Source organism: Raphanus sativus, chromosome 9, assembly GCF_000801105.2.
Source record: "Raphanus sativus cultivar WK10039 chromosome 9, ASM80110v3, whole genome shotgun sequence".
Lineage (NCBI taxonomy): Eukaryota > Viridiplantae > Streptophyta > Magnoliopsida > Brassicales > Brassicaceae > Raphanus > Raphanus sativus.
Genome location: NC_079519.1, coordinates 4,402,629 through 4,415,565, shown reverse-complemented (window position 1 = coordinate 4,415,565; position 12,937 = coordinate 4,402,629). Strand labels below are relative to the sequence as shown.

General features: G+C 33.0%; 1 protein-coding gene and 2 pseudogenes across 1 annotated transcript; all 3 read right to left on the bottom strand.

Annotated features, from left to right (window-relative positions):
* Positions 1 to 540: 540 nt before the first annotated feature.
* On the bottom strand, positions 541 to 1,723 carry LOC108824550 (protein NRT1/ PTR FAMILY 5.11-like; annotated as a pseudogene).
* A 267-nt stretch (positions 1,724 to 1,990) lies between these two features.
* Positions 1,991 to 4,115, bottom strand: LOC108827218 (protein NRT1/ PTR FAMILY 5.11-like). Its single transcript, XM_018600579.2, has 4 exons — positions 3,988 to 4,115; positions 3,688 to 3,905; positions 2,905 to 3,419; positions 1,991 to 2,778 (listed from the first exon to the last, which is right to left on the bottom strand). The coding sequence occupies exons 1-4, from the start codon at positions 4,091 to 4,093 to the stop codon at positions 2,013 to 2,015; spliced, it is 1,605 nt and encodes a 534-aa protein (XP_018456081.1). The 5' UTR covers positions 4,094 to 4,115; the 3' UTR covers positions 1,991 to 2,012.
* A 365-nt stretch (positions 4,116 to 4,480) lies between these two features.
* Positions 4,481 to 7,185, bottom strand: LOC130499745 (protein NRT1/ PTR FAMILY 5.11-like; annotated as a pseudogene).
* Positions 7,186 to 12,937: the final 5,752 nt, after the last annotated feature.

Genomic DNA, 12,937 nt, shown 5'->3' with positions numbered 1-12,937 from the left:
TATAGAATATGGATTATATGTTAAAACAAAAATAGAATCCATGCGGGCGCGCGGGTCATGATCTAGTATATTTATATAAGGAAATCTCGGAATTAAAGATCACTTCAAATAGATGTTTTTATAATTTTTAGAAATTTTAATACTGAATTTATGTATCAAATTAACTTTTATTCAGTATATAAAATTTTGGTAGAGAAAATTGTAAATTTTATTTAAATAATTTTAAGAGAATCAATAAAGCTAAAAGAAATATTACATTTCTAAGGGTTTTCCCAAATCTATTGACCTATATTATGAATTTAAATTTGTATTAGAACAGGCCGTTTCAATACAGCGTTAGGATACAATACAACTAAGTTTTAGTGTGTCACAGTATATATATATATATATATATATATATTTTTTTTTTTTTGATTCTTGAATAGGGAGTGTGGTCATTGACACATGGTGAGTAGTATGCATGGCTTTTTTTCAGAATCAAAAGATGTACAATCTTATAATGATGAACAAATTCAAAATATGTTTGGTTCCATTTTATGACCATAATGGGAGTAGACTATGACATGACGTGAGGATCCTGCAAAGATATGAATCCTGTATGGATGAACATTTCGTTACTATATCCGGTACAATTGTTAAAACTACAACTGAAAATTCACTATTTACGCATTAAGTTTAGGACTGACAAGAACAGAAGTAAGGGAGAAAATCTTCCAATCGTATCGCCTCGCCTATAAAAGAGTGGGTAGAGAAAACTCTTCTTTTCGGTACATCACTTTAATTATATAACTCCAAATTTTTTTTGGCTACTTATCAACTTAATGCTATTTGATGGTATTATCAATTCGTTTTCCCTAATATGTGAGAATCCTGATTACGATATCAAGATACCTAGATGTTTGGTATGAAGCGCATATCAGAAATGCAAAAAGCCCAATAAAGTTAAAAGACCATCACACTATGTTTTTTCAGAACGTGGTTGGTCTATTGCATGTACACATACGACTTGGCGAACCACAAGTAGGAGGTGAAACAAATGGAGCTGAAAAAAGCGAGTAGCCAGTAATCTAAATGAGCCTTGTTCAGGTCGTTATCGAACCAACTCGTTTGACAAGACTGGCTTGTAACTTTCTCGATGACTGATATCATGAAGCTGCTTAGGAAATGGCCGACCCCCGTATATGCTTATATTCAGAGCCATACCAATGCTTCTAAGCTCGCCAGGGACTTGGTCGTAGAAGAACTCATGCAAACCAATCACTGTGAACACGTACAAGATACCGAATATAGCATACTGTGGAGCCAACCACCACACACTCATCATGACATCATCTTGAGCGGTTTGGAGCCTTTTGGTCTCGACCAAAGCGGAAACCACCATAGCAAGAATGGAGAGAAAGATGACTGTGCCAGTCCTCTGAAGCACTGTGATTCCTAAATGGTTTCGAGTAAAAGATCTTGCGATTGGGACGAGCAGACAGTCGTAGACTGGGATAAATACAATCACTGTTAGGCTTGTGACGCATTGGAGCGTAGCAGCAGGCACTATGAGTCCTGGTGAGATTGATCTGTTCGTTGTGGATCCTTGCTTTGTGAAAAAAGTATATGGCTGTGAACATACAATGGCATAAACCAAGCAATTCATCCATATGGGAACAAGCTTAAGCAATGCTTTTGCTTCTTCAATTTCAACCAAATCACATGAAATCGCCGCTCTGTCAAGGAATCAGCCATAGCACCATGCACGAACCGTTAACTGTATACGTCTGTATGTATCTATAATTAAGAGCCATAGAAAGTCTGAATTAATTTTCATCAGAATAATTTTATATTATAACTCATAAGTCTAACTACAATCCTTCACAACAGTGAGGTTATTTACAAAGCTTGATTCTACAGAGGAGTCAGAAAGGTCAATAACATAATTTAAAAATAAAATGCCGAGTTATTTGGTATAAAGAGCATATCAGAAATGCAAAAAACCAAAATGAAGTTAAAAACCACAAAATGTTTTATAACGTGTTTGGTCTACTGTAGACATACGACCTGGCAAACCACAAGTAAGAAGCTAAACCAATGGAGCTGAGACAAGCGAGTAGCCAGTAAAAGTAATCTAAGTGAGCCTTGTTCAGGTCGTTATCGAACCAGCTTGTTTGACCAGACTGGCTTGTGATCTTATCAATTAGTGATATCATGAAGCTGCTTGCAAAGTTGCCAACACCGTAAATACTTAAGTTCAAAGCCATACCAACGCTCCTAAGCTCACAAGGGACTTGGTCATAGAAGAATTCTTGCAAACCTACTATTGTGAACACATCCGCAACTCCATAGATAAGGTACTGCGGAACCAACCACCACACGCTCATCAGTATAGTGGCGTCATCTCGAGCGGTTTGGAGTCTTTTAGACTCGACCAAGGCGGCTACTACCATAGCAAGAACAGAGAGAAACAGGCCTGTTCCTATCCTTTGAAGTAATGTAATTCCTGATGGGTTTTGAGTGAAGGATCTTGCCATGGGGACAAGTATACGGTCGTAGATTGGGATGAAAGTGACCATTGTAAGGCTTATGAAACATTGGAGTGTAGCTGCAGGGACTAAGAGTCCTGGTGCGATTGACCTGTCCATTGTGGCTCCTTGCTTTGTGAAAAGAGTGTGGCATTGTGCATTTACAATGGCGTAGACTAAACAACTCATCCATATGGGAATGAGATTAAGCACAGCTTTTGCTTCTTCAATTTCAGCAAAGCTACACGAAGTTGCCGCCTTGTCAAGAAATCTGCCACAGTACATAGATAGAGAAACGTGGTACGCACGTTTGACCAAAAAAAGAATGTGGTATAAGCACAATTATGCCCTGAAAGATTCTAAAGAAAGTAACATCTCTGTATATAATGAATGTTACCTGAGTTTCTTTGAGTCTTGTAAAGGGACATGAAGAAGGGTCTCATTAAGGTTATATACATCTAAATCTAGTTGTCCTCTGTTCCTTACAGCCTCAATAAAAACATGACTGATTCTAGCAAAAGGGTTTTTGTTTTCTCCTCTTGCAGTGCTGAAACGATAATTCTTAGTTCCAAGGAGGAAGAGCGACAGAGAAAGTAGCATGGAAACACTTGGAACGCCAAATCCCAGTGACCAACTTAAGTTCTCTTGAATATAGACAGAGATCAAACGAGTGGCTAACATGCCAATACAACTTCCAAACATTAGCCAGTTAAAGTAAGAGCTCTTGGCTTTGGTCTCTTTTAAGTCACTTCCATTAAGTTGATCAGCACCAAATACCTTAATACACGGGTTGTAACCGCCATGTCCTATGGCTATAAGATACAAGGAACAGAAGAAGAGAGTCACTTGGAGTTGATTCGGATCTTTCTGGTGAGAAGAACTCATGGCTGAAAACGACAGCTGCCCAAGTCCCTGTTTGTTTCCTCCAAACAATAACGCATAATTTAATGACAAATAGACATGACAAGACTCTTTTAACATGTGCAAGAGAAGTAGCCTAACATGGTTCCGGTTTTTAAAAAAAAAATATGTAAGGAAATTTAATTATATGCATGTAAAATTAAGATCAATTACTTTTACAAAACTATTTCACCATATTATATATATATATTTTTATAAACATTATCTATAGATTCTTTCGTTGATATTAAAGATATTTGAGAGGAATTTTGTTATATACCAAGATATAAAGACAAGATGCGATTAGTATAGTACGGAAACGGCCGAGAAACGAGTCAGCAATGAAGCCCCAGAAGAGTGGTAAAAACGACAGCGTTCCATTCCAGGCGTTGACAGTAGCCGCAGCTGAAGCCGTTGATTCTCCCAATGGCCCCGTGAGGTACGTTATCAGGTTCGACGAGATACCATAAAAGGCGAACTGCTCCGCCATTTCTACACCTATAAGCCAAAGAAAACGAAGCAGAAGCTCTCAGAGATAACGAAGCTTGTTTGGTTTAAGAGTGGTGGGAGACTTACTAACCGATGATAAGCCTAGCTGATCTCCATCCTCCAGATGAGAATCTCATGGAACCTTCGATGGTGCCTGGTTGAACAGAGTCTCCGATCTCATCGTAGGTGGTTGCCATTGGCTTCTTGTGTTGTGTTGTAAGCGGCAATGTGTCAAGTTGTATTTAAATATTACGAAGGTCGATGGGAAAAACTTTTGTCATTTTATATATGACAAGTTGATCAATCGAATTTTTAAAATACAACTGCCATTAACAAAATTTAATCTTTATGACATGCCTTTCACATTCGGTTTATATTCACTTCACCAGTTCACTAACATTATCCCTCAAAATCGATAAATATCAATAGTAAAAAAATAGTTAGATTGTAATTAAACGCTGCCGTTTTCTAGAACACTAATAAAAAAATCATTTACTTTGGGAATACGACTTGACCAAAAGAAACAGAGACCATAGCTTAGCAAGTAGCCAATAAAAGTGTTCAGATGTGCCTGGTTTAGGTAATTATCGAATCATCAACTCACTGACTTGTTGCCTAACGAAGCCAAGACAAGCCAGTAGCCAGTAGAAGTAATCAAGATGAGCCTGATTCAAGTCGTTATCGAACCAGCTCGTTTGACCAGATTGGCTTGTGACTCTATCGATGACTGATATCATGAAGCTGCTTAGGAAGTTTCCAGCCCCTTATATGCTTAAGCTCAGAGCCATACCAACGCTCCTAAGCTCACTAGGGACTTGTTCATAGAAGAGCTCTTGTAAACCGATCATTGTGAACACGTCAGCAGCTCCATAGATAACGTACTGCGGAACTAACCACCACACGCTCATCGCCATCGGTACGGTGAGGTCATCCCTAGCGGTTTGTATCCTTTTGGTCTCGACCAAAGCGGCTACAACCATAGCAAAAGTGGAGAAGAACAACCCTGTGCCGATCCTTTGAAGCATTGTGATTCCGGACGGGTTTTGAGTAAAAGATCTCGCGGTTGGGACGAGTAAACAGTCGTAGAGCGGGATGAAGACTATAATTGATATGCTTGTGACACATTGAAGCGTAGCTGCAGGGACTTCGATTCCTGGTGAGATTGATCTGTCCATTGTGGCTCCTTGCTTTGTGAAGAGAGTAGGAGATTGCGCATACACAATGGCGTAGACTAAGCAAGTTATCCATATGGGAACAAGCCTAAGTACAGCTTTTGCTTCTTGAATTCCATCCAAATCACATGTATTCGCTGCTCTGTCTAGGAATCTGCATAGTATCCAACAGAAAACTAAATTTTCATCTCAAAACCGATTGGTATCTAATCATTATATGTATTTATATACTCTATATGTTCCATAATATAAGTAGTTTTAGCAAAAAATATAAAAATTGTTTCATTAGGTTTAACATTTGAATACAATTTTTGTATTTACTGAATATTGTGTGATCAATTAAACTATGTAAACTTTTTAATAACTAACCAAGTGCTCGTAGCTTGGTGGTAAAGGAGGTACAGCTGTACTGCCCGCCACCCGGGTTCGAGCCTTGGCCACAACGGATTTAACATCCTTTCCGTTGGGGCGCTGGACCCCCTTCGGAATACAAATGCAAATGAATAGGAATGAGTAGGGAAAAAATGCAAATGAATAAACTTATAGGAATAGAAAGGAATATTATTCCTCATCAATTATAGTAAGGAACAAATTTGTTCTATATTCCTCTAGAATAAAAAAAATGACAAAGAATGAAAAGAAAAAATTATTACTCATAAATGGTAAAAACAATTAGGAATAGCAAGGAATGCACTATTCCTTTCATTCCTTGGTCACCAGTTAGACCCTATATTTTTAATGAGTAACTACTTTGTAATATTGATGCTTTTACAAAAAAAAAAAAAAATATTGATGCTTTTACTTAAAATTACTTACAATTTGAAACAGAGCAGAGGTATTATAATATCTGCTTATTGTGTTACCTCAATGGCATGGAACTTTGGTGAGGCAGGAGAAGGAGGGTCTCATTTGGATTAGCTATACCTAAATCTTGTTGTCTTCTGTTCTTAACCGCTTCCACGAAAACACGACCGATTCTAGCAAAAGGGCTCTTCTTTCCTCCTTCCTCAGCACTAAACCGGTATGAGGTAGTTCCAAGGAGGAAGAGAAACAGAGCAAGTAGCATGAAAACACTTGGAATACCAAAACCTAATGACCAGCTTAGGTTCTCTTGAATGTAGCTAGAGACCAAACGAGTCAACAATATGCTAACACAGCTTCCAAACATCAACCAGTTGAAGAAAGAACTTTTGGCTTTTGCCTCTTTTTGATCATTTCCGTCGAACTGATCTGCTCCAGATACCTTAAGGCACAGATTGAAACCGCCTTGTCCTATTGCTACAAGGTACAGGGAAATAAAGAAGAGGGTCACTTGGAGCTGAGAAGATGCACATGAGACGTGATGATTCGGACCATCGCATGATGGTTGAAAAAGACAGCAACCCAAGTCCCTGTTTGTTTCATCAAAACATCTATAAAGTTCAGACAACAATAATAAAACTTCTTGTAATAAATAAAAATCTTTCAGAAAATATTATTATTTATTATATTACCAAGATGTAGAGAGATGATGAGATGGTGATAATACGGAAACGGCCGAGAAACGCGTCGGCGACAAACGCCCAGAGAAGCGGCAGAAACGACACCGTTCCAATCCAAGCGTTCACATTTGCAGCAGCTAAAGCTGTTGACTCACCCAACGGTCCTGTTAAGTAAGTTATCAGGTTCGACGATATTCCAAAATAGGCGAACCGCTCGGCCATTTCTACACCTGTTGAAACAGATTGACAAAAAAAAACAGAGTATAAGCGAAAACATGCGAGAGAGGAACTCAGGTTACACTGAGCTAACCGATGATGAGCCTTGCTGATCTCCATCCACCGGACCGGATGAGTATCTGACGGCTGCGTTCCCGACCTCATCATCGGCGGTGATAGGCATTTTTGTTTGGTTTTGAAAATACGGATAAATGCTTGTTGTATTGTTTGTGGAGTGTGTGGCAAGAAATAAATAAGTATGGGGGCGGGGTATTAGGCATGGGACGTAATGTCGATGGTAAGTCATGTTGATGAAGGAGATAAGGATTTGAATAGTGAAAGTCCTCTTTTTTTTTGTAACTGATTTTTTTTTCAACCTGGTTAAATCCCGGAAAATTGTAACTCTGTAGAAAAACTCTTTCTCCAGAACACGTTGCATTTCAAATATCTGAAAAATTGCAATTCTGTAGACGGAGCACATTGTTCTTGTTGGGGAAAAATATCACAAAAATACCATAACAATTCTGTTCACTCTTTCTTCGCATTAAGTGAACAGCATAACGTGTTCCATCTACTATCATTTGACCACCAAGCCCTTTAAAAAAGTCATTTTCTTCATTGCAAGTGGTCTAAGGGCTGTGATATTACTTGAGTTTTATTTCTTTATCCATTGCTTAACCAGTTCAACTGGATTAGAATTTGTGTCGCCAGAAAATGTTCATACAATCATTTTGGATATGTTTTAGCTTAAATCCAATCATGCTAGTATCTTCTTCTTTTTTTGAGCAACGATCATGCTAGTATCTAAAATGATGTTTTACTTAAAGAATTATTGATCAAGAATACAATTGAATAATTAAGCTGTAGGAAAATGATTATTTCATTTTCTATTTAATATTCAAATATTGTTAACTCAAAATTATTTTCGAACTAAATGTTTATATTTTTTCCAATACTAGCTTTATAGACCTTGTCATTATTAGTCCGTCAGTACTAGCTTTTGAGGGAACAACAAAGCATCACCAATTTTATAACTGGTTCCAATTTGTGCTAAAAATCAGATTGGCCGACTGGTTGGACCGTTACTCGCTTTTCTAACAAATTTTTAATTGTTTTAAAAATCGGATTTGAATTAAACTGGTAAATCTAGTGAAAAGTCAGTCAAACTCGTTAAAATCAATGATCCAATTTGATATTAAAATCAATTTTTAAAAAATTATGTTAATTTTTTTTTAAATTACAAATTTAAAAAATATTTCATAAAAATATATATTTTTATTATCATCTAAATATAATAGTTTTCACTATATTTTTATATTATTTTTGAAATTTTCGCTGTAATTACATATCATTTTTAGATTACATAAAGTTTTAAAAATAATTATATATAGTTACTTAGTTTGAAAATAAATTGGTTTTATTATTGTCTCAGCTGAAGTCATTATTTGTTGACGAGCAGAACTCAAAACGCAGTTGTATTACGTTTCGGTTTACAATTGGGCCACAGTTAATAGTCCAGTTTCCAAAGCCTAATGCCTTAAGCCCATTACTACAATGTAAAAATGATGGGCCAAACGTTCAACGTCAAAATGGGGAACTCAGAGTTGGTCAACGTCAAAGTCCTTACAGAGGAGAGTTTGATCGAGCCTTTTGGTCGAGTTGCAAAAAAAAATGAAGAATCTGAGGTAGATTAGGGTTTATGGTTGTAAGAGACATCCATAGTGGAACAATCACGTGAATGCAAGATACTGAGGTAGATTAGGGTAATCTTTAAGAGAAAGCTTTTGTATAGGAGAAAAGGAGATAAAAATATAAACTTGAAAAGAAAAATTTATACAGTGAAAAAATGAATAAGTGTCATTTTAAGAAAAGGAAGCTGTACTATTAATGTGAAATTGTCCATATTTATGGTTTTCCTGAAAAATCTTTGAACTATAGTTTTGGAACATAGATGTCACTATAGAATATCTACGAAGTCGATGAAGAAGTAATAACATATTGAAGACTGGTTTTATAGAGGAAGAATATGAATCTCCTAGCAAGTGATAACGGTACTGTAGTTTTACTAAAACAGTTGATGCATGTGTTTGAGAACTTTTAAGTGATGATGATTGCTATTGGGCAAGAGAAAGACATAACTTGGGTAGCTCATGAATCTTTTAGTAATGATTTTTAGTGTATTAACAAGTCATGTAAAATTGATTAAACAAATTTTGCCGCCGAGCGCCTAGTCAGACGATTAATGGGCTAGGTGTCCGCATTTTAGAACAGAGATTATCAACAAACACAATAAACAAACATTTTAGTCTTGTCTTACTCTTTCATGAGTAGTAATTTCTCTCTTAAAAAGGAAAATATTTTTAAGAAGATAATATGGACCCGCCACATACAGTGTGGTAAAGATATTTAGAAATCACATTTATATCGATTGGAGTAGTAATTAGTTTTTCAACAACCCTCGTTTTGATAGAACGACATATATTGGTTTTTTCAACAACCCTCATTGTCTCAGACGTGATGATGTCAGAATTTAAAACTATAGAGGACCTCCACAGGGCCGGGCCGGATAATTTTGTGCCTGGAAGCAGAGAAAATTTGTTGGCCCTCTAAACAACTCATTTGATAAAATTAGCAAGGAGGAATAATATAACTTGGGACCAGGTCGAAGACACACCACTAGCCTACTCAGGTCCGGCTCTGGGCCTCCACCTTTTAATTGTCTTTTGTCTACAAGTGGATCCGACGATTAAAAATGTCTATTCAATTGAATCACGTCATAGATAACTGACCAAACAAGAAAAATAATTTACTTCCAATAATGAGCCATAGGTTTCATATGTAAAAATTACCAAGATATCTTGTGTTGTAAGTACGTAGGCAAAAAAAAACAACCCAAAGTTAAGGCATGACCTATGTACTTACAACACAAGATATCTTGGTAATTTTTACATATGAAACCTTGATACCGTGAGAAGTACGTCAGAACACAACAACAACAACAATAACACAAGTTGGATTTGGAACCATGAGAAATATTATTGAGACAAAGAAAGGCATGCGTCAACAAGCAGCACCGAGTCGCTGGCCGATATAAAATTAATTATTGTTATTTAAATAATACTATGAAATATATATTAATTAATAATGGTAAATTGTAAATATCACTAATTGTATTTATTCAAATAATAAATTCTTTTAAACTTATGAAAAAAATCTAAACACAATGATGCATTTATAATATTATTTAATATGTATTTTCTTAATATGCGTCAATTTTAAAATGCATCATTTAAAAACATAGTGAATATCGTTTTATAATTTTAATAATTCTTAATTATTTTATTTTTATCCTTAATTAAATTAAAATAATAGATATAATACAATTTTAGCAGCAAAATACAATTTGATTATTTAATTATTTGTGTGAAAAATCTCAAAAATTATTTTAATTGAATAAAATGCTATTCTCATACTGGCTATATTCCTATTGTTATCAAAGCCAACTAAAATTTTCTCCATATACAAAAATGATGTTTTAGCTTTTTTCATGTATACAGAAAATTAATGTTCTAATTTTAGTTAATACATTTTTCTTTACAAATAAAAATAAATTAAAATGTAAAAATGTAACTGGTTGAATTTTACTGAAAATCAAATAAAAGTTTTAAACTAACTAAAAGTGAAACCAAAGAATAATAGATAGAAGCATATATTTAATTTTAATATGTGTGTACAATTGTAAACAAGAATATTTTGTATATAGAGATAAAGGAAAAGCAGATGAAACGTTGTAGATCTAGTGGATTAAACTGTTTGAGAGAAACAAAAGCTGATCAAATAGAAAAATGTGGATCAAGTGGTCTAATATATTTATATTATTATCTTTAATTAAACATATATTATTTTCTGTTTTAGTATATGTTATAATTAATATACTCTATATATTTAAATAAATATTTTATTTTATAATTTATGAGAACATATTTAAATATTATGATAAATTTATTTTTTATGTGATTGCCTATTTTAAATAATTTAAGGCAATATAACTCAGTAAATAAAGTAGTTTTCTTAATGTTTAAAATTTATCATTATTAATTCATAAAATAATGTACTGAAATTTTAAAATACATATATTTTAAAATAAATGCTTTATTTATATTTTAAAATGAAAAAGAGTTTAGTTTTACATCAAACATATATAAACAGTGTTTTAAAATATATTAGGCGCTCGTTACGGGACAGATTAATCTCTAACACCTATCGTATACGCGGACGTCTAAATAAAGCCTATATAAATATTTTCTATAAAATCTATATATATAAAGTTGATATATACATTAATTTTATCAATATGAACATAAAATATACTTTAAATATAATTTGTGTATATATAATATAGTTTAACATATATAAATAGTTTCAGATTATAAAAAAACGTTTAAATTTATAAATGATAACTTATAACTATTTTTAACTATTGATCTAATAGATATAATCGTATAAATACATAAAAGTAACGTTAATATAACTAACAACATTAATAAAATACTAGATTTTGATCCACGTTTTAAAAGCGCGGATATATTTTCATTTTAGTAAAGTTTAACTGAATTTATAATTTTGATTAGAGAATAAGTAATTTTTAAGTTTTCTATTTGTGTTTCAAAATAATTGTTCTATTATAATAATTAATTTTCAAGCGGTGTTTTCATACCCAACCCAAACCTATGATCGAACCGATAAATCTAGTGATATGTGTATAATCCAGTTCAATTTAATAAAAAGAATTGTAATTATCATCTTAGAAAACCCGGTAAAAAATTAAAAATCCGCTATTAATCTAAGATCCAATATGAGATGACCCGCTGAAAACCAAAAAATAAATAATATTTTGAAATGTTTATTAAATAATTCATACTTCTTAATATTATAAAAATTTGAAAAAATAATTTTTTAGACTTTAAAGAGATTTGTCTTATGTTATTTGAAGAAAATGAAACAATGGTAATAGAAAACTTTATTGTTGATATGAAAATATTATTTTCTTTTTTTGATTACTATGATAAGTTTGTATTTTTATTTATGTTTAGATCTAAAGCTTAATTTAAAGATAAATTTTAAAAAAAATTGAACATTCAAAATTGGCATATCATTTTTATGTAAAAAATGGCATACTAATATTTTTTAATTTGCATGTATATATTCATATCCGATCTTTAAATAATATTATAGATTTTAAAATGATATTCAAATTAAATGGAAAGTATAATCTGCATAAAAATTAAATTATTATCATTCACAAAATATGGAAAGTATTAATTACCATAGTTATAGAAAATATTCTATTTTTATTTTAAATTAAATGACAATAGAAAGATTTATAAATATATTGAAATGCAGGAGAAGAATCCTAAATTTTTAAAATAAAATTCTAATTTACTAGTATAAATATAATAGCATTAATATTTTAGCCTTTTTAATAATAATGATTATAGGTGTCTGCGTAGACCGCATATACAGCCGTTAAATATCACTGTACGTTTGAACTATATAAATATGAACAAAACACTATAACATTCAAACATTATGTTTGATTACCGTATAATGCATGATATACATCATTTAGAGAATCTCCAATATAAAACTCCATATTTTACTCAAAAATAAAATAAAAGTGAATATGAAGTAAAAATGTTCCAACCCTACTCAACTTTTTATTACATAATAGAGTAATGAACAAACAAAAAATAGACTATTCCATTTATAGAGTAAATTTTATTATAGAGTGGGATATATAGTTGGATTGGAATATTTCTTACTCCATATACACTTTTACTCCATTTTAGAGAAAAAATAGAGTTGGGTTAGAGATGCCATTAGACGGCCATCTAGAACCTTATTTTAGACACTGTATAGAAAAAAAAAATAATACTTATCACAAATGAAATAAATTAAAAAGGTAAAGACAGCATAAAACGTTTGATACACTCGAAATGTGTTCCATAATTACTGTACATTGTGAATCATGTTTTTTACTAACTTTTTAATTAACTTTTAACTTGAATCACTTTGTAATTGTATAAGAGTTAGGATCGGACATTTTACCTAATACCCGATCCGAAAAACCCGAACCAAAATCTGAATTGAAGTAGCAAAATAGTCGTATGGA

Bases quoted from the DNA above. Each gene is read 5' to 3' on its own strand.
- LOC108827218 (XM_018600579.2), bottom strand. From the start codon at position 4,093: ATGGCAACCACCTACGATGAGATCGGAGACTCTGTTCAACCAGGCACC. The intron at 3,906-3,987 runs GTTAGTAAGTCT...TTTGGCTTATAG, and splicing joins ATCAGCTAGGCTTATCATCG to GTGTAGAAATGGCGGAGCAG. The intron at 2,779-2,904 runs GTAACATTCATT...GTACTGTGGCAG, and splicing joins CAAGACTCAAAGAAACTCAG to ATTTCTTGACAAGGCGGCAA.